We start from the raw sequence: 23572 nt of genomic DNA, 5'->3' as shown, positions 1-23572 counted from the left end.
ATTTTAACAACATCTTGTAGAATATAAGCAATTGGCATTTTAAATTGATATTATAATAAAATGATATTATAATTTTAATCTGTATTTAAATCTGAAATAGTTTAATATTATATTGCGTCAAATATATTGCGTAATATATATAAGGTGTTAATATATTCCTGAGATACTTTTGGAAGATCGAATTAAGAGCCAAATTATAATTAGTGTACAAAAATCGATTGAAATTTATTTATTAAATCAATTTAAACAATTTAAGTTAAAAAAATCAAACAGATTGTGAAAAAACAATATAATGGAAATAAAAAAGTTTCATTTTATTTTCGTCTCACTTCATCTAATACAAATTTTAATAATAACTTAATAAATAAGTTTCAATGAATATTTTGTTTTTAATCGATATATTATATTATTTATATCAATTTTTATATTATTTGTTTTGGTTTTTAGAATTAATCCTCCAAAAATTTCACGAATATATTAACATTCTCTGTATATCTTTTATGAATATATAACTATTTATATAATTTTAAGTTATGCTGTGATTACATCCGTGTATCTAGTTATACATAAAACAAAGATAATTAAAATAAAGTAAAATATATAAAAAATATATTTTAAATTTTTATTTTTTTTTTATAAAGATAATAGCTATAAAGAATTATTTTATTTCTCTAATTCAATATTCAAAATTCAATATACGAAATGTTTTTATTTTCATAAAAAAAATCAAATTATTATAATATGTAATTAATCATATTTTTTAAATAAAAATCTAAATTATAATTATCATTTAATTTTCTCAAATAAATTTCTTATCTTAAAATATAATTTTTAAAAATATATTTTTCTTAATATAACATATGAAAATAATACATTCATAATATATTCTCGATCGAAAATATATTGAAATATTTTACACTCAAAATTTTTGCAAAAAAATATTTAAAAATTAACATAATAATTCGTCAAATATAATAAAAACTATAAAAATTTATAATTTTTTGTAATTTTGTGCTTATGTTTCAAATTATCAATCAACTGTTATATATTTTTTTTATTAAAAAAAATCTTAGATATTTATAGTCTATAATATATAAATTATCACAAATGTTTATCAATATAATTTATTATTTCTTTTTATAATTTATAATTTAGAATATATATATAGAATAAATATAGAAAAGCAAATATAATGAAAGAAGTACAAAGATAAGTTATAAATTATGGAATCGACTATCTTTAGAAATGCTTAGAACTCATATTGATAAAGAATGCAAATAATAAAAAAAGACAGACAAAAGAATTAATTAAGTACCATCTTTTAAGCGCTAAAAATATCTCTCTATAGCTATATCTTTTCAAATCGCTATTTATAATGTATAATAAATTATAATATAATATAATATAATATTAAAATACTAGTACTTATAGACTTATATTTAGTCTATTATATTAATAAAATGAATCAATACATATTTATATATTATTCATCACTGTTTGACGGAAAATTGTGTGATTTTTATTACACAAATTATATAGCGAAGGGAATGAAATTATAGCGATTGCGAATTTCGCTAATTGATTGGTTGAATAGAATATTATTAGAATTATTATTTTTAAATTTTTTAAATAAATAAATATTCGAAAATGAAAAAAATATTTATTTCAATCTCCTTTAAAAATCATTATATATATATATATAAAATATTAACATTAATATTCTATTCAATTATTAAATAAATTTAATAATATAAAAAATAATATATTTTCAAAATATTCTTTACGAAATACCATATTTATTATAATAATTATAATTTAATGATTATATTTCTCTAATATAAGTTGAATAGTAAAATCTAAAAAAAATTTAATGATACTGCTAGATTTGATAATATTTTGAGATCATTTATTTATTAAAGATAATTTAAATAATTAAAATAAAATTATGAATTATTAGAAAAATTTTATTAATATATTTACAATGATTAAAAATATAAAATATAGAATTTTTTCAAAGTTAGATTAAATAAGTCTTTTTTGAGAATTAGAAAGATTAATTTAGATAATGTGGTTCAGATAAAAAAATTAAATGTGATCTTTATTTTCTTAAATAATTTTTAACTTTAAACGTAAAACGCTTTAGCAAGGTCAAAACATAATCATAAATGTATGCTTAACGAATATTTAAAGTCAATTTTTTCGATTAAACAAAATCTTATAAAAAGAAACTTTTATTTTATTTCAATTTATTTTTTTATGTAGAATTACCCTTCTTCCGATTGTATCAGCAGTTTCCGACTATTCTATATAATATATAAAAATTAAATACAATAATTTAATAATTATAATAATATAAAAAATATATACTATACATTTTTTACTATTTTGTTTTTGAAAAAAAGGAATTTATGAAAATTATGGTCATTTGAGAAGATCGCAATTTTTCACTGGAATATATAATATGGAATACATAACCAATATTGTGAATTAATTGATTTATGATATTCCAAACCTAAAAAAAATTTCTTGAATTAAACTATAAATAAATCTTACATAAGAACACAATGAAGTGATTAGAGAATGTTATCTCATAACTCAAAATAAGTTTAGCAATTCTAAATTGAAGTATTCTAGAAATTATATAATTATAAGTTTCTTTTAAGTATGGCATTTCTTTCAAAAAAGACATTTTTATCTTTATTAAAAACAAAAACCAGGACTGATTTGTGAAACTAGATAAGTTAAATTTCATTTTCAATAATTTCAGCATTTTCAATAATTTAAATTTTAGTAATAGTTTATAAGAGAATTCCTTCACATTTTCCAATTTCTATGCTGCTTTTCCAATAGTAGTCGAAACTAAGATATAAAATGGATGGCCATCACAACTCATACTTGCGCAGATTATTATATAAACAATTGCAAGATTTTCAAACATTGCGATAGTCCTGCAAAGCAATTAGTCACCTTCTAATATGACCATTGGTTTTTTTTAATCCTTTTTTAATTTGTATTTTCGCAGAAGATAATGATCGGAGAAAGAACGAAGAACAACAATGATTGTGATTTTTTCTAAAATCATAATTCGAATTCAAAATATAGAGAATAGAGTTTCAGAATATAGAGAATAGATTAGATTGGCAATTAAAATTGAGATAATACCATATAACTTTAAATAAAATCGGTATCAGATGCAGAAGAACTATTTAATCGCCATGGAAATTAATCAAAAATTCAGTCTATCATCAATTTAGTTAGTCGCAAACAATTAGAGTTAATTAATTCATTTAGGACTCACAATATAAACAATTACATAATCTACAAATATAAATAGTTCTTTCAATAATAATTCAGAATCTCTTTCGTGCTATACTTAAAGTTGGATTTTAACAGTTTTTTAGTAACTATAATCGATTCTTAATAATAAAAATTCTAAAAAATGGATTTTCTTCAAAAATAGCAAAATTGTTAATTGTAAATTATAAATCTAGCCTGAAACTACTTGTAATATTTAACTTTCAAATAATATATATGTATATCAATTCTAGTTAAAAAAAATGTTTTTTTTTAACTATATATAGTATAATAAGAATATCAATTTCTGAAATTAGTTTTATAAAAATTATTTTTTAAATTTTTTAAATTTAATTTTATTTTTATTCATATAATTTTTCTATTTTTATTCATGTAAAAGAAAATTATTTAATTATAATAGAACAAATTTTTGATAATTATTTAGAAATTTTTATTTTTAATATTAATTTCAATGATTTTTTAATGTATTCATAAAAATTGAGACATTTTTGGGAGAGTGGATTCTAACATCAAAACAATGAAAAAAGTTTATGTACACGTATATCTGAAGTTATAAACATTTTATATCAAATAGAATAGATGGTGAAAGAACATCAGCTGAGTGCGTGGCAATACTGCATTGAATATAAAAAAATGAAAATAAATACATTGATATTTTTTTTATATAATTGATTATTTTAAATGAATTTCAATATAATGTAATATAATGTACATATTATGTAATTTCTTATTTAATAAAAACTTATCTCAAATAAGTTTTAGTAAATTTCTGAATACATATTTAAATTAATTAATTAATTTTATATTATATAATTAATATTATATAATATATTATAATTATATAATTAATTTATAATATATAAATAAATTAATTAATTTTATTTAAATCCATAAATAAATTAATTTATTATATAAATATATTATTTAAATCTATAACTGAATTATTATATACACTCAATCTACTTACTTACTAAATCCATAACAGCAAATCAAAGCACATTCTTAAAATTTCAAATTAGAAAAATTGAATGTGTTTTTCATAGCACACATAAACTTGCTTATTCTCACATGTATAAGGAAGTTTAATGATACTTAATTGAATCAATTTGAAATTCAATTAAAACATCAGTTGAAAAACTAATGTTTGTGTCTATTTCATTTGAAATTATGTTTTTTATTTCAATACGAGATTATTAAACAGAAAAAAATAATAATCGAAATTCTATATTTTAATCATATAATACTAATGCTACTATAAATCTTATATCCATTAAAAAAATCATATAAGCATTGCACTTTTCTTTTTCATATTATTACATATTAGATATTTTTTTTAATTCACTATTCAGATTAATTTAAATAAAATTATTTCAATTATTATTTATTATTGTACAATTTAATTTTATATGAAAATTATTTTTTAAACAAATATGCAAATATTTAAATTGTATTATTTTATTAAACTCTGAACTTAGGCACAACAATGAAATAATATTGCTAATAATGATCGTGGGCATTAAAAAAAGAGATTTAATCGAAAAAAAAATGAGATATAGTAATATTCGAAATCAAATATTATATTTGTATATAAAATATAAAATATATTTATATTAAATATAAAAATACGAAAAATCAACAATTTTTGCCATTGCTAAGATAATATTGCTTTGTTCTGATTCATTTCTAATGTATTCGTTGGAGTAACGTTTATTAAAAATAAAAGTATGAAAAAAAATGAGTAATATGAATAAAATAAAATTTGTAATATTCATTCAAGCATACATAAAAAGAACAATTGCATATATATGCATTTTTTATGAATATATAATATTAAGGTATAATATTAATTCATATTATTAATAAATGATATCTAGATCAATTTTTTTTATTATTTCTCTCTGCATAAAAATAAGAAATATTAAATACAAGTGAAATAAAGATAAAGATTTGTCATTTGATTGAATGTTTAATTATCTGAAATTCAAATTAATTCAAGTATCATTAATATTTTAAACTTTCTCGTACTATGTGGAAATAATTAAAAAAGTAATTGTATATATAAAAATATTCAATTTTTTAATTCGAAATCTCATAGAAATGTATTTTGATTTGCTTCTATGGATTTCGATAAGTATGACAGGTGAATAAAATATAATAATTTATCTATGATTTTAAATGAAATATTGTGTAATTATTCTATATAATGCTAAATTATTCTAATTCTGAACATTGCAGAATTCACTATAATTTATTTTAAGTAAATTTATAATAAATTACATTTCAATTTGCATAATTAAAAATTTTTTTAAACGATATAAAAATATTGCATAGTTATATTACACGATATTTATGTACATTGCCTTATACTGAAATTCATTTGAAATAATCAATTGTATAAAAAAATATATAAAAAAATATCATACATTTACTTTAAAAAGTTCCGCTACGCAAACAATACTGTAATACGGTACTATCTCTCCTCCTAAGCATTCTCGTTTTTTACTGTCTCAAATATCTATTTATTATATATCTTCAAATTTTCATGAAATACTGTACTGAATTATGTTTATTTATTTAATTATCATTTTTGACCGATTACAATTTTTGTCTTTAATATTTGACACATTGATTAAAAGATATACGTTGATCAAAAGTTATTATGAAGTAACAAATACAATGGTCATCCGCTGTATAAATTTATTTATTTGAGACGAATAAAACTAGAGTATTTAAGTAATAATAACAATAATATATAATGATAGTTACATTTATCTCTGACTATTTATTTGAAAGAAATACATATAAATAATGATTAAAAACATAACATACATTTATGTCAAGATTAAAATCAGGATTCAGTTCAAATTTTCAAATTAAACGGCTTTTGCTGGAATATAGTATTAGATTATATTAGAATTTTAATATGAATGGAATGAATGAATAACATGTACAAGTTTGTAACTTCGATGATTTCAATCGCTCAAAAATTGTTCCATATTTTATTTTCGCATTCAATATTATTCGGAATAGAGAATCCTCACTGGTTTTAATAATTCTTCAATATTTTATAGAGGACAAAAACAATTTTTAAATAATTTTTTTCTTTATATGTTATCACTGTCGGTCTTAATTTTCGAGATATTTACTAAAAAAGATTATTATTTTATAGAATTTCTTTTATATTTTTATATATACTTATATATATCCGTAATTACATATCCATGAATATACGATTACTACTTTTGTTAACGAAAACCATATGGCCACAACAAGCAATTATAACGAATGAACTAGTCAAAAATCTATTTCCTCATTATGATAGATTTAAAATGTTTCAAATTCAATCCTTCTAGATCTACGGAATATAAAAATATAATATAAAATAATCTTGGGCGATCTAAATTAAAATTAAAATGATTGAATGATTGGTTTATAATAAATCAATCATTTCTAATATCTATCATTGTAATTAGTATATATTATATACTAGTATATTCTATATACTATATAAAGTGACTCTATTAATGAATTATTAATTATTAAAAAAGATAGGTCAAAAAAAGCGTTCTCATATCTAAAAAATACCACAAGGGAAATAAATTTGTGTCTGATTCATCGTAATCCAATGTATTTTTCAAAAATTGGCTAGTTAATTGGTACATCATTTATATATCGTTTACATTGTGATATAAGTTATTAGAAATTTAAATAAAAAATAATTTAAATTTAAATAAAAAATAAAAGCAAAGGGCACTTAAGTTTAAATTCTGACATTTTCTTTATTCGTGGATAATACAAAAAAAAACAAAAAAAAACATGCTTTGCGTTCCAATTTTTTTAATTCTATTGACTAAGCTCTTTGATTTATGATTTTGATTTATGATTTATGATTTTAATTGGACACTTATACAAATATACGATATATTTTTACGATTTATCTCTACTCATCGAATTATCTATTATCTATTATCTATCTATTATCTATTAATGAAAAAATACATAGCAATAACTTATTTTTTTATAAAATCAATTTGATCTCTAATATGTATTACATAGTATGACATAATATTAATTTCTAAATTAATTACTAAATTGTTAATATAGCTAAAGGAAATCGTATTTAATGTTTCTTCTGAACGCAATTATTTTTCTTATTGAATTATTACATATATTTAATTAATTAATGTATAACAAGTAACTACTGTAATTAATATTGTTATATATTATTATATGTCATAATTATTAAAAAAGTTACAAATGTAACTTTACATTATTACAAATGTAAATATATTAAGGAAAATAATTTACGAAACTTTGAAATTTTTTAAGAGAATGGTTCATTTGCAAGCTATGATTTCTTTTTTATTTCTTACGGCAAGTATTATATAATACAATGAAAAAATTTTTGATTTTGAATTTCAAAATCGAAATCAATTTTGCAAATTTTTTTTATTAATCTTTACTGATTCAAAAATATAGAATCATGCTATAATAGTTACGATACTTATTTTTTATATATCTTGTATATGTTAAAGAGATTAATTTTTAAAGAAAAATTAAAAATTTTCCTTTTCCTGATCTTTAAGTGAATATTTTGTTATGTATATATATAATTGATTTTTTTTAATTTAAAGATTACTATTTATTTAAATTTTATATATATTTAAATTTTTTCGACAATTTTTTAAGAATTATTTTTCAATTGTTTTGTATTTTAACATATTCAACTAGATCATTGGTAATTCATAAGCTCTATACATTTACTCTTTTATCTAATAGCTAAACTATCAATGATTGTAATACATAATTTTCATCATGCGAAAGTGTAAATCATCAATGATCTACACATAATTTTCACAGGGAGTGGTTCACATATATGTTTCGATTTATATTTTTAAAAACATAATTTGAACTAGAAATTTAAATATAAAATTTTAAAAAGAAATTAAATAATATGTTGATTTAAAAAATTATTATTATTTTCTCAAATTTTTATTAATTTTATTGTACAAAAAAATGAATTTTTTAATACGAATAATCAAAAGTAACAATAATGATTGAAATATTATATATAACTCATTTATGTAATTTTGCAAAATATGGAAAACAAAATAGTCTGGACAATAAAGTATTAACTCTTTTGATCTTGTTATAACATTCTCTTTTTTCATGGTTATGAAATAATAACATTTTTTAACAATTTCAACATTCTTACAATTTTCTAGTCATTTGTTCATATTTTGCCAGAATATTATATATTTTATATGACATGTTTCCGCAATTTTGATATTAGAAATCTTTCCAATTTTTAATAAAACATTAATTATCCTTTTATAAAATTTCAAGATTTTTTATTGATAACAAAAGTGTACTGATTTTGCATCACAAAAATTTCTACAAAATCGAATGAATATAAAATTTTAGAAATCTTCTTTTATGAATTTTTTAATCATAAATTGTTCATAAGTTCAAAATTATTCGGAACCATCATATTTACTAAATGAATTAGAAATTTAAAAAATTTTTAAATTTTGAACTGACCAAAAAAATATTCAATACTTTTTATACTATTTATATATTTATATATAATACTATTTATATATTTCGAAAATTATAGAATATAATTGCCTATGCAAATAATTATCTTTGGAAACAATTTTGTTCAATTAAATCAGCAATTTCAATTTGCATATTCATTACTTATATTGTGCATATACATTGTCATAAATTAAATGATAAATTACTGAAAAAAAATATAAATAAATAGCAAAACAAATAAATGTTAAAGGAATAAATAATAAATTTATACTTATGCGCCAATTTTCATACAAAATATGAAAAAGCGTGGAGTTAAACGTATTAAATATAGTAAATTATAAAATTTATCATATATCTTTATTATTATCGAACATCTAAGAAATTTCATATGACATAACATAGGATATAATTTAATAAAATAGTAAGAAATAGGATTAATAAGGATTAATAATTTAATAAAGTAATATTAAAAGCAAAGAAAAATTTTAATCTACTAATAGTTTAATAATATATATTTAAATTTTAATAAAGTAGAAAGTTCAATTCATTCAATCTATTTTATATAAAATAGAGATTCAAAATTGAAATAGATATAAAATATTAAAAACAATATTTTTATGCAAAATCATCGTTCTAATTATTTGTAATATACTATATATTAACTTTAATATAGTATATATTAATATAATTATATTTATATTATAATTATAATTATATTAATATAATTATATAATTATATAATTATTACATATATATTACATGTATATATTACATGTATATATATTTAAACATATATATGGTTACAAATATATATCTTTAATATAATGAAATTATATATTTATATGTATATTGATATATGAAGAAAATATAGTTTGTCAATAAATATTATAATATGTACCATCAACTGTAATAATATTGAAAAATTTGAATTCATATATTTTATCATATCATTAATCGTTAAAGAAGTATTAGTTGAAATTTTTTACTTTTCTGTCAATAAAATAATTAAAAAATTTATACATTCAGATTTTTCTATGCTATTTTTTAACAATGTAAATAAAATTTTCCGCGAAATATTTTATTGCACATATTTTTAAAAAGCACACTAATATTGTTATATTGATTGTATTATTTTCTATATTCAATTGTATATTTTCATTCTTATCAATATCAATCTTTTTTCATTTCATAAAATGAAATATTTGACTGCTTATCCTCAATACTTTGAGATAATATTTTATTTTTCTTTAAAACGCTTTATAAGATTGATAATTAATATGAAATTGATAATAATTGATGTTAATAAATCACTATTATTTTTATATGAATTATTATTTTATATAAATTTAATATTATATTTTTTTTAATAGTTAAACATATCGTTTTTATAAATGGATTTCGATTATAATATCACCGTGCATTCAGAGAATTTCAAACATTTCAAAACAAATTTTATAACATATATTCAAATAATAAATTATTAGAAATATAATATCTTCTCATTTTACATACTAAAGTGCACATTTGAAACTGAAATTATTGCAATTTTAATATAGAATTATTATCATTTATATTTACAAAAATGGAAAACAACATGGAGTTTTTAAGGTAAAAAAATTGATTAGATAAATTAATTAGATATGTTTTTTAATTTTATTTGTTTTTTTTTGTAAGAAATTAATTTTGATTAAAGAATATGAATAAAAAATAATGATACTCATTTGAATCAAAATTGTGAATATTGCATTATCAAATAATTATCAAATAGATTATTATAATTATTAAGGATCTCAAAAAACTTGTATAATACAGTATTTGATTTTATAAAATTTATATAAGGAACAAAAGAAACACATAAAATAGAAAAAACTTTTTTGTTAAATTTTTGCTTGCAATGCGAGCTAAAATTCATTTTATTAAAATTATTTATCTTTATATATTTTTCAGTTAATTTAAACTATTCTTTTATCGCATTCTAAATTTCATAAATAAATAATATCATATTAGAATACTTGTAAATCGTAATAATTTAGAAATTATATTTTAATAAATTATTTACGATGTTTTTAAATAAATATAATAAATATAAATAATAATATAAATAATAATATAAATAATTATGTAAAAAATAAATTTTTAAATAAGTTTTTAAAAAAAAAAAATTTGAATATTAAGATTTCCTTTTATTTATTATCTTAAAAATTTGAAATTTTCAAAATACTCTATATACTTGGAAATTAAAGCATTTTTTTTATCGAATAAAAAAATACAATTCCTATCAAAATCATTTAAATTCGTTTCTTTAATCCGTAGCGCATTATAAATTTTGATACACTTGATCAAATATCAATTATATCAAATAATTATTAACTAAATTAAAACTCAAAATTTAATAATATTGCATTTTTTGTAATAACAAAGTAAATCATCATATTTGTTTTTGCATTGAATAATTATTTTTTTTATTAAAAAATACTTATAAAATAAGAGATAAAATAAAAGATAAAATAAAAGATAGAATAAAAGAAATAATAATATTAATATAGATATGAAAATAAAACAATTGAGTCTGTACACTATTATTTTTTTTAATAATTATCTGAAGAATGTTTTTTTTCTATTTTATAAATTAAAAAAAGATTATTGTTTTTTATATTTTTGTTTCAATTAAAAAAGTTAATCATTAATTGTCAATCTTTGATATAATGAAATCGAAAAAAGATAAAAAAATATTATAAAAAATGTTTTTATTATAACTGCAATTCTTCTAATTGACTAATTCAAAAAATTAAAGTTTTTATTAATTTTTAAATAATATAATAACGATAAATTTATAATCTGGATTATTATTTATGGATATATATTTATGGATATGTATGGATATAAATTGCGGATTAAATGATTGAATGAAAAAATTAAATTATTCTATTAATTTATTTATAGTAAATATTTCCTGAAAGACAATTAGTCTTTCTCATAGATTAAAAAAGAATGCTATTTCTTTTTTATATTCAGATTTAAATCATGATAAAAAAAATAAATTAATATATTAAATATAAGAAATGACCATGAAAGAATATAAAAGATTAAAAATGATTTGAAAAAAGAAATAAATAGTATTCTTTAATCACAATTTTTGAATTAAGCTTCGGGAAACTTAAAAGTATAAGTTAGAAATCGCAAACTAAATCGTGGATATAATTGAATTAAACCAGAAAAAAAAACATATATAATTTTTAATTTCCTATTTTTCTTTAAAATATATTATAATATAAATATATATTAATTATCAAGATTATATATATATATATATATATATATATATATATATATTATAATATATTTTAAAGAATTTAAAAATTAAAAATAAAAATTTAAAAAAAATTAGTTGTTAAAAAAAAATTAATGAATCTTTAATTTCTATTTTTTCTTTAAAATTAATTAAATTTTTTTGAATTTTGAAATTTTGAATTTTTTCTTTATAATAATTAATGGTAGTTAATTATTTTTAAAAAATATAGAAATTAAAAATTAAAATATATTAAAAATATATTATTATATAATTTTTATATAATAATTAATATTAATTAATCAATAATAATTATTGTTAAAAAAATTCAAAAAATTTCATTTTTTCTTTGTTATCTCGTCAAAATTTTAAATTATTTCAATTACACGGATTATTTCATTTTTATTATTTTAAGATTTTTATTATATCGATATCGATATTTTAAAATATCGATCATCAATTCATTACTATATTTATAATTCTCACTAAAATCAATAATAATCAAATTCTTCAAATCAAATGCATTCTGTTGGTAATGGTGCGAGTGACATGAAATAGTAATGGAAATCTAGAGCTCTAGAATTTGGGTCAGAAATATAAAAATACATTGCATATTACATGATTAGTCTATTCTTATAATTTATCTGTAATAATACAATAACGGTAAAAAAGTGTTATTAATTTTACGCATTTACAAAAATATCAAAAATAATGGGACGAACTGTATACGCAGAAGAACGTCTTCACAATTATTTAATATCTTTAGTAAGACCAGATGAATACACAATAGGACTAATTGTGGGACAGGTTCGATTTTTGTATGTTTCAATTTATGTCATCTTTCCTGTTTTCATTCATTTTAACATATATAATTTTTACGTATTTTTTTAGGTTATTTTATTTAATTTATAATCTTTTTAAAATTAATATGTTAAATAAAAGTTTAAATAATAATCCAATTTAAATTTTTAATACATTTTATCTAACTTTTATAATTAATATTACAGAGCACTGGTCAAAAAGATTATATTGTACATTTAGCAAAAACACCACCACCTATTGGTAAAAATGTTGTAGAAGAAATATTGCTTAATACTATAATAAAATCTGAACAAAATACTATTGAAAATCACATCAAATCAGTAAAAGATATACCTGAGAGTTGGGTTGCAGATCATGCAAAACATGTATATTTATTTTATTTTAAATAATTTTATTATTAAATAGATATAAATGAAATTTTAAATTTTATGAAAATTAAAAAATTTTAAATACCATTATTTATAGGTGACTAGAATGTTACCTGGTGGAATGCGTGTTCTTGGCACATTTATTATTGGTCCAGAGGACAGTATAAATGATAATAATATACAAAAATTTAAATCTGTTCTTACAACAATGCATAAAAATTTATTACACAATAAATATTTATGTGGAGATAATAATGAAGAACATCTTATTTTAAATTTAAATAGCATTACACAAAAGTATAAAAAATTATAATATTTAATAAGTACATTTTACTATATTTTAATTTTTTATTATTTTAGATACACTTGTAAATCTGTAGAAATAAATAAAAATGGAATGTTTAAATCAGTAGATTGGAAATTTCAAACTAGAGCTACTAAATGGCACCAACTTGAAGCATTTATAAATTTTGATCGCCTATTTCTTATTGCTGCTAATAAAGATCCAAAAACTCTTAAAAAACAACTGCAAGATATTTTAAAAACTATATCAGATATTGTTGAAACTTCCCTTATTGTTATTGAAGGAGAAGTTTGGTCCCCACATGATACATTAGAAGTAATTAGCAAAAACAAAAAAGATGAAAAAAATTGTAAAAGTAATGAAAAAAATAATAATGATCAATCTATTCAAATTAACTTATATATTCCATGTGTGAGTATTTCTTTTTCTTATAAAAAAATTTATCCTAATTTTTATATTATTTTAAAAATTATTTTAAAAATAATTTTTAAATAAAAAAAAATATTTAGCATATTAATAATTTAATTAAAATATTAATGATCTTATAAATTATTAGCAAGAAGAGAATATTAATTCTGATGTAAAAGTAACGCCATGCTCTGCTTCTATACGTTTGATTGGTCAATTAGTAAGTAGAACTTTTGTTCATCAAAAAGCAATTGTCGAAGAAGCTAATACAGCAATAAAACAAGACATAATAAGATCATTAGCAAGTAGATTAGAAATGCATTGGGATAGTTTAATTGAAGAAGAAAATGGATCTCCAGAAGGTATCTAATACATAAATAATTATTAAAAATTTATGAAAAACTCATTTCATTATTCTTTTTCAGAAAATATAACATTACATGAACCTCCAAGAAGAGTATTAATAGCATTACCTGAAAGTAAAATTACTTTATCGGATTATCTATTTCCTGGTGAAGGAGCTCAAGAAGCTCTTTTATCATTGCAAGAACTTTTAGACTTAGAAGTTCATGAAAGTACTGTTCAAAAAGATATTGAACTTGAAGCTGGTAAATATTAAATATTTAAATATATTACATATAATATATATATACATACATACGTACATATATACATACATACGTACATATATACATACATACATACATACATACATACATACATATATATAATATATATACATTTTTCAAATAGATCCCGCAGAATTTTATTTTCAAAATAAAATTGATATAAAAACTGTTGATCTTGGTATAGATTCATCTGGAAATCAAATAAAAATATATATCACAAGTTTTAGTATTGCACTTTTAATTGTAATTTTTGCTATTATAATACATACATTTTATTAATATCAAAAATAAATTTATAAAAGAATTTATATTTTATTATAATATAAAAGATAAATATATATATATTCGAATCATTATGATATTGGGTACATAAAAGGAAACATTAGCAAATAAAAACAACTGCTTTAACATGGTGATGATATATTTATGTGTACAGAGATAAGTCGCATTATCTGTAAATTATCATGTAAAAGTATTAAATTATTAATCTATATAATATAAATTATGTATACATTGAATATATCCAAAAACAAATTATATGTATTTAATAATTTTATCCTAATATTTTATGTCATAATTAAATATTTTTGTAAAATTATACATACATTTGAAGTAAAACAAATAATTGAATAAATAGTACTAGTATTTTAATAAATAGTACTTAATTTCTGCATTTCCCAAAATATTAATTATTACATGCATCATCATTTGATATTTAAAAATTTTAAAGGATTTTATATTATACAATACATCTCAATATATCTTTCACTTACAGTATTATCTTATAATAACATCTACACAATATATACATACAGTATTGTACACATAATATATACAAAAAGAAAATAGTTTTAAAATAAATGTAATACCAATTTTTATATAATAAAATAACTGATAAATATGTTTGCAATTCATCACATAAATAATATCCAATTTAAAAATATTGATAATAATATTTTTTGATTACATTAAATAATGACATGCAATGTCAATGCACAAATTATATATTTAAAAATTAGGCAGTGATATTTCTATTTTTAAAATGCTTAATACAATTCATTGATATATAATAAATTGTTTAAATGCTTGCAAAACTATACTAACATTTATGAAAATTCTTGTATTTACAAAATTTTCTTTACACTGTACATAGCAAGTTGAATAAAAAAAATAATACTTTACTTTAATATGAAAAATTAAAATTATAATACTTAATATTTCCAGTAATAACTGATTACTATATAATATAATTAATATAATTAAAAATTAATATAATTAAAAACTTTAATCTTTAAAACTTATAGTTTTTTTGATCTTTAAAAATTATTATATTTTTAATGTTTAATTTTAAAGCATTTACACATTTTCTAATAATATAATTTGCTCAATAAGTTATCTACACATTCTTTCTCTCTATTTTGATATTTAATGACTAATTTTTATTAAAGAGTTTTAAGTATAGATACATTAATTCAATTAGAATTTAAATGTTTTAGTCCAGTACATTGCATGACAAAAATAAGATTACAGTTTATGAGTTATAAAGTTATTCAAAAAAATAGATAAATTCAATTATAAATTCATATTAAGTTGATTAAGTAGTGCGTTTTTTCTTAATTCAGATATCTTTTGTTTATGTATATAATATTAAGAGTATCATAATTTATGTTAAATCACCACAATTTTATAATTTTTTATAATAATAAAAGAAAAATATAAATAATTGGAATGGAATTAACAATGTTATCATGAATGAATAGTGCAGATAAGAAAACCATTTTACATTACTATTCTTTACTAATTTTTTATTAAATAAATTAAAATTTAGATAAATTTATTATAAACCAAACAATAATTTAATTTTTTTATTCATAAGTTTTATGATATATAATAATAAGTTTTAAAAAAGAATTATACGAATATAATAGAAAAAAATAGACCTGCACTATTCTTTAATAAGCACTGATGGTTTTTTAAAAAAATTTTAAATAATTAGATAAAAATTTAATCTATAATCTAACTAAATAAAATCTAAATCTAGATAAAATATATTAGTTATACTGCTCCCATTTTTATAAGTCCTGCTTGACTGCCTCTACCAACACTTGCATCTTCCAATGAATCTAAATCTAAAGCAGACTCTATCATGGTAGTATCTTGTAACAATCTAAGTCTAGATGCAGACAAAGGTGTTGTTACAGTTACCGAAGGTATAGAAGATGTATCCAATGTAGATGAAACGACAACACTTTGACGGGAAGGCAACGGAGCAATTTCATCGATATCAATTGGAGCTATATTAAGTGATGCTAGTGGTACTTCATTGGTAACAAGTTGACTCACGCTGTTTGTAGTACTACCTAAAAATAAATATTCAATAATAATTAATTGTACAAAATAGTCTAACATATATATATGTATATGTATATATATGTATATACATTTCATATATAGTTTTAAATATAAAAATTTCAATAATTGCTATTAAAGTCCAATAAAAAGCCGTTACAAACGCTTATTAGAAATAAAAATTGAATAATGCAATTCAATGTAAAAGTGCACTACTAATTGTGAAATTTTGTTGCATAATAAAGAAAATAAACTAAAACTAAATTGCAATAAAGAAAATATCCCAAGCAGTAAGATGTGTTTTCTCTGTGTATATAAAATGTTAATATTCATGGGACACTTTTAAAAGATCAATTCCAGAAGGTATAACATAAACATAAAAATTGATATATAAAAATATTATTAAGATTTATTTCTTAAATTATAATAATAATAATAAATTAATAATAAATTATAATAATTTAAATTTGCATTAAATGAACAAAATAGAAACAGAATGAAATAACAATGTGTTAAAGACAAAATTATCTATTTCTATCATGTTTCATCTAATTTCAATTTCTTATAATTTATTAAATAAATCTCAATCGATATTTTTATATATCAATTCTTATATTTGTTTTAGATATTAAAATCAATTCTTTACGAATATATGTATTAATTTATATATGTCTGATTAAAACCAAAAATAATAATAAATAACTTATATTGATCATGTGTTGTATAATGTAAAAAAATTTTGATATTATATTTTGATATTATGTACAAGCATAAATTTATAATATATTTTTTATATATATGAAATTATGCACATATTTATATATACATATATAACTATACATATATTTATTTACATATCATATTTTCACAATCCCAGTACCAAAAATAAGAAAAAATTAATTAGTCACAAATCCATAAACCCTTAAATTGATATAAAATTTCGAAATTAGTTTTTAAAAATATAGGATATATTGTATTTAAAGTGTTTATTAACGGCTATTAATAAATATCTAAATATATTCATTCATATTAAACATACACACAATGATGAATGGAATAAAGGAAAATTAACTTACCAAATTGTATGCTCTGAGCCCTCGATACAGGACGTAATTTTTAAACAACAAATAAATATAATTTATTGAATCATATAAAAATATGACAAAATAAGAAAAAATTTAAATTTACTTTATATTTGATGATAATTCAAATTTATATTTAGATTAATTTTTTTTGCTTTAAGATTAATATTCTAAAATAATTATATTTCATTTATTTTCATCACATAATATAAAAAACAAATAATTATTTGCGTATTTTTGTAAAATATTAAAAAATTGTAATGAAATTAATATTTTAATTTTTTTCTCAATCAAAATATATAATGTTATAACAAAAATACTAATTTCTCTCTTCTTTTTTAAAAAAAAAATCTATATATGTATATTCAGTACATAAATTGTCAAATAAATTGTTAAAAAATAAATAAATCTTAATAACAATATTAATAATAATCAAATTCAACTTGAATTTTTATCCATAAAAATCTAGTATATATGTTATAATAAGAAAATATAGACAATTATATAATGATTATTTTTGTTAATATTTAATATTTTTTAATACTATTACTATTACTATTATCTTTGCTAATAATATTTATATACATAATAAAATTTTATTTATTATATATTAATAGTAATAGAATTTATATATTTTATATTTTATTATATTTTAAAATTTTAACATTAAAATTATTTCTTAACAATTATAGCCATTTAGATTTTTTCTTTTCCAATAAATAAAATTTAATATTAATTTAAAAAGAGGACAAAAAATTATTTAAAAAAACATTAAATATCATCATTATCGCTTATTGAACTCATGATAAATCTTTGATTTAAAAGATCTTCTTCAGTACTATCATTTGGACATAAAGAATTTTCTGTATAAGAAAAAGCATTAGTTAAAGGTTCTGAACCAAATCTGTTAACTGCTAGTCCTATTGCATTTTGACCAATAATTGGCATTCCTCCTGCCCCTAATATTCGTGACATTACAACAGTTGGCAAAAGATTCTTTGATATTGGATATTTTAAACCATGAACAGTGCACCTCAAATTATTATATTTAAGAGTATGAGATTGAGATATTCGTAGTGGATCTTCAGAGTAACATTGTGGAAATTTTTGGAGATCAGTGTAAATACTTTTATCATTAATTTTATATCGTACAGAATCTTCGGAATATCTTTTCGGATATTTCTGAAGATCAATACCATATTTTTGATCACTAACACATTGATCATATATTAAATTATTATCCGAACATCTATGATATTCTTCCCTACATTTATGAGAATATTTATGTAAATTCTCTTCACACCTACATGGATATCTTTGAAAATCTGGATTTTCTATTTCTGTATCATACTTTACATGTTTTATGGAATCCTGAAAACAATATTGTCGGGGATATGCCGGAACATAAGTATCATCAATGTATTCTTGTGAATATTTCGAAAGATCCTCTGGATAATGAGTAGTGTGCCTCAAAAGATTTAACTCACCATTTATTGATTCAATTTGTGACGAATGTTGATCAGAAACGAGATTGTTTATAGAACCTGTGAGATCTGGACTAGGATTTGTTTGAACAGTTGTACCATTAGACTGTAATAATATAAAAAAAAATAATATATAAATAATGATATAAATAAAATATAAAAACATTAATAAATATTTAAATACCTGTGGTTGTATAATTTTTACAGTACCATAAGTTTTATTATTAGTAATTACATTGTCACTACTAATTCTTTCTTGTTCTGCACGATATTCTGGAGTTACAATACCTCTTCGATCTATAAAATTAGATATAATCAAATAATTTTTACAATAATAAAATAAAAATAAAATAAAAATATAAAAATAAATTACCAATTAAACTAGGTGGCGCTGGTCCACACAATACATAGAAACAATTTCCACATATATTTCCTTGACTATATAAATTGAAACTTTCTTGCCCTGTTTTAATAGAAAATGACCCCTTAATCTATAAAAATGATTCAAATTATTTTAAGATTATTCAATAACTTCAGATACATAAAAAATTAATAAATTTTATAATATTTACATCTTCATTAGTTGTCTGATTACTAGTAGTTAAATATGTATGAAAACCAGCAAGACCAAGAATACTCCAAACAGAAAAAAAACATATAACTGCTACAACAACACTTCCAGGAGATATCCTCACTGCTTCTAAAAATGGTCTATCATCTTTTGTGACTAGAATTAAATATATGAAAATAAAAAATATCTAATTTAATTTTCATATATTTTTCTTATTATAATGTTTATATTTTTTTTAATTAATATACTTACGCATTATTAAATGTGTAACAGCACATGCAAATATGAAAACACAAAGAAATGCCAAAGAGACAATAAAGGCATAAAAATATCTATAATTTCTCCTACCAACACAATTTCCCACCCATGGACAATGATGATCAAATCTCTCTAAAAAGATAATTATATATTAAATTTCCATAAAAATAATTTTAAATAACAAAATAATTTAAAATGATTAAAAAATTATACATACCTACACAGTTGTCACATAGGCTACAATGTGAAGCTCTTGGTGGTCTAAATATTTTACAAGTAAAACAATATTTTAATTTTACTGGTTGTCCTTTGACTAATACCTCTTTTGTTCGAGGTGGAGGTCTATACATTTTAGAATTACCATTGTTTGGCACCTCTTTACAACATGTAAAAAAACAAAGTTTTTAATTATAAATTACATAGACTATGTTAAAAAAGTAGAATTTTTATAATATAAATACAAATATAATTAATCATAAAATTATTTATTCACATATTTATTTTTAAGAAATATATTTATATACCAATCTGTTTTTCAATATAGGCAGCTTCATCGAGAGTTGCTCTTGGAATAACACCAGGATCACTAAAACTTGTTCTGAACAAAGCAGACATTACAAAAATAAATAATAAACCACCAATAACTGGAATAGCAGGTGTTATATGAACTGCTAAAAATGGACAACTGAAAAATTATTATAAAATTATTAAATTAAATCTTTTCATATCATATCATATATATATATATATATATACATATACATATATATACAATTTCTATTTTAAAAGATGTAATCTTACTCAAAAGCAAAAAATAATCCACTTGTTCCAGCAATGAGACACACAGTCACATAAAAAACTCCAGTTTGTGGTGCCATCATTACTCTACCATCACAACAAAATCGATTTCTGCCTGGGAAAAGTTCCCATTTTCGTGTTATGTGAGGCATTTTGTAAATATAAACAGATTATTTTATATACTATACATATACACAAATATGTATAAAAAATAATCTGTTAGAGTTATGCAATGATTATTTAATGTTACTACATAAAAGTTCGAACAATCATAGTTCATCTTGGCTTATTGCTTTTTTTTAATCAACTGCAACATATTTGTAAATTTATATTTATTGAATTGATTCATATTTATTTTTCATATTAATTTTTGTAACTTCTTACAAAAATTATGTACAAATATTTAAATTTAAAATATTTATTATTTATATTTTTATATACAATTTTATTTTATACAAAAATCAACCTACCATAAACTTAATATTATTTAGTATAGAACTGCATTCTTCTTGTCAACGTAACCTAATTGTTTCGTTCATTGAAAACATGACGATACTTATATTTCATAAAAATCCATATTTTAAGAATATTAAATGGAATCATTTACTTTTTGCATATTTTATAACAGTTATGAACTCACTTTCGAGACAGCATCATTATTGTCTCAGAGGCCACCGACTTCAAGAACACTCAGGGTCATAACTAAAGAAAATCAAAAACGAAAATTCATTTATAAACTAGGTCATTTTTATGTGATATAAAAACAACACTTATATATTCTTTATATAAATTTTAAATTCGCGACGTACATTACGTTTCAAAAAACCGTTGCATCGTTTTAATTAATCAATTTTACTTTAATGACAATAAGATACGTATTTACGAAGAAATTGTTAGCAGTCATGTTTGTTCAAGATTTATATGTGCTTCCCTCTAACGGAGTATGCAAAAACACCATGTGATCTTATTGTCATGTGACCTAGCACAAAACTGATTTCGATTTCAAGTAACTTTTATCGTTACAATCGATAATAAAAAAAATTGTGATTTTGAATACACAAAAACATATAAAAATCACATCATATTTTCAAATTCTTTATATATTATTAATAAGAATAATACAAAAAATTATACAAAAACTTCTAAAAAATAATGTAAAACAAATTATTAATTTTTTAATAATTAATTTCTTAATAATATAGACTTTTAATGAAAATATATATAATAAAGAAATAATAATAACTAACAAATTATTAATTATATAGAAAAATATAATTCATTTTGAATCATGGAATTGATTATTTAATCATAAAAGAGTATGCTTATCATTTCTATTGTAAAATAGGTCGTCGACGCAATGCAGTATATCGTCACATGCACATGCACACATTCAAATGAAATCTTGAAAATCGAAGAATCCCACTGTAAAGGCCATCTTCAGATATGTTTAGGAACAGAACAGCGGCGATCCTAAAATTTTATTGCACATACAAACTAACCCTGTAATATTGTCTCATAGATCTATAGATCAAACATTCTAAGTTAAAACTATTTAAAAGATTTAAGTCAAGTATTGAATTTCAATATAATATTTATATTATTATAATATTAAATAATAACTTATATTTTAAAACAATAAAAATATAACAATATAATAATATAATACATAATAGGTAAGCGCGTTCCAATTAATAATATATTTCTCTTTTATTATTATTTTCAAATCAATATTTAATTTGAATTTAACTTTTTTTATAGAAAAAGAAAATTTCTTTAAATGAATGAAAATATACTTTTACATTCAATTAATTCTAGCAAGTTATACACGTTGTCTTATTCTATATTTGATTGAACCATTGAATTTTATCATTTCATCGTAAAATTATTAAAATTTGAAAATATCAGTGTGTGTGTGTGTGTGTGTGTGTGTGTGTGTGTGTGTGTGTGTGTGTGTGTATTGATAAGGGCAAGAAACTTTTTTGATCTTCAATATGATCAGTGTATTTTGATCTTCAATAAACATATGTAATCAAATATAAGAAACTGACCGACGTGAAGAAAGGGATATCAACAGGCAATAGAATCAACATTGGGGTGTCGTGGATGAAGCAAGTTAAAAGATATCGTGGTATCCGGCGTCACTGACGAAAAGGATCATAAAGGGTCGCGTTTAGTCGCGTCTATATGGCTTAAGGTAGTAGCTAGCGAGATAGTTTCGGGGTGGGAGGTTGAACAGAATGTAGAATATAGAGAAGGGTGTGGGGAAAGGGGTTGGGTGCGGCGGGGTGCACGGGTATGAATCGTGGAGCGGGCGGATGGACGGACGGACGCAAACGCTGAAATCAGCTCGGGCGATC

At 19.9% G+C, this 23572-nt stretch overlaps 3 protein-coding genes across 8 annotated transcripts in view; 2 read left to right on the top strand and 1 right to left on the bottom strand.

Annotated features, from left to right (window-relative positions):
- LOC108003768 (uncharacterized) overlaps positions 1-23572 on the top strand; it is a 124506-nt gene that overhangs the window by 96358 nt on the left and 4576 nt on the right. The gene's annotated exons all lie outside the window — the stretch shown is intronic.
- On the top strand, positions 12652-15328 carry LOC108003755 (protein odr-4 homolog). 2 transcript variants are annotated; one of them, XM_062080021.1, is made up of 7 exons: positions 12652-12949; positions 13150-13329; positions 13430-13629; positions 13693-14047; positions 14193-14406; positions 14470-14652; positions 14858-15328. In XM_062080021.1, the coding sequence occupies exons 1-7, from the start codon at positions 12854-12856 to the stop codon at positions 14950-14952; spliced, it is 1323 nt and encodes a 440-aa protein (XP_061936005.1). In that variant the 5' UTR covers positions 12652-12853; the 3' UTR covers positions 14953-15328. The 2 variants fall into 2 exon arrangements, with proteins under 2 accessions (XP_061936005.1, XP_016921724.2); XM_017066235.3 differs by having other exon boundaries at positions 14798-15328.
- On the bottom strand, positions 15077-22183 carry LOC108003784 (palmitoyltransferase app). Of its 4 annotated transcripts, none has more exons than XM_017066288.3 (11): positions 22025-22182; positions 21686-21917; positions 21219-21522; positions 20942-21102; positions 20635-20793; positions 20412-20549; positions 20161-20315; positions 19962-20079; positions 19773-19885; positions 19592-19694; positions 15077-17033 (listed from the first exon to the last, which is right to left on the bottom strand). In XM_017066288.3, exons 3-11 carry the CDS (start codon positions 21365-21367, stop codon positions 16729-16731), a joined length of 1401 nt encoding a protein of 466 aa, XP_016921777.1. In that variant the 5' UTR covers positions 21368-21522; positions 21686-21917; positions 22025-22182; the 3' UTR covers positions 15077-16728. The 4 variants fall into 4 exon arrangements, with proteins under 4 accessions (XP_016921777.1, XP_016921773.1, XP_016921775.1 ...); XM_017066290.3 differs by lacking the exon at positions 15077-17033 and adding an exon at positions 19312-19475; XM_017066284.3 differs by having other exon boundaries at positions 15077-19694; positions 22025-22183.

This window comes from Apis cerana, linkage group LG10 (assembly GCF_029169275.1).
Source record: "Apis cerana isolate GH-2021 linkage group LG10, AcerK_1.0, whole genome shotgun sequence".
Lineage (NCBI taxonomy): Eukaryota > Metazoa > Arthropoda > Insecta > Hymenoptera > Apidae > Apis > Apis cerana.
This window is presented reverse-complemented; position numbering and strand designations above follow the sequence as displayed.

What these genes read in the sequence shown, in the direction of transcription:
- LOC108003755 (XM_017066235.3), top strand. Translation starts at nt 12,854, where the DNA reads ATGGGACGAACTGTATACGCAGAAGAACGTCTTCACAATTATTTAATA. An exon ending in TTAAATAGCATTACACAAAA is followed by an intron (nt 13,630 to 13,692) that starts GTATAAAAAATT and finishes TTATTATTTTAG; the next exon opens with ATACACTTGTAAATCTGTAG. An exon ending in TTAACTTATATATTCCATGT is followed by an intron (nt 14,048 to 14,192) that starts GTGAGTATTTCT and finishes ATAAATTATTAG; the next exon opens with CAAGAAGAGAATATTAATTC.
- LOC108003784 (XM_017066284.3), bottom strand. Translation starts at nt 21,367, where the DNA reads ATGCCTCACATAACACGAAAATGGGAACTTTTCCCAGGCAGAAATCGA. An exon ending in CCTATGTGACAACTGTGTAG is followed by an intron (nt 20,550 to 20,634) that starts GTATGTATAATT and finishes TTATCTTTTTAG; the next exon opens with AGAGATTTGATCATCATTGT. An exon ending in ATCAGACAACTAATGAAGAT is followed by an intron (nt 20,080 to 20,160) that starts GTAAATATTATA and finishes TCATTTTTATAG; the next exon opens with ATTAAGGGGTCATTTTCTAT.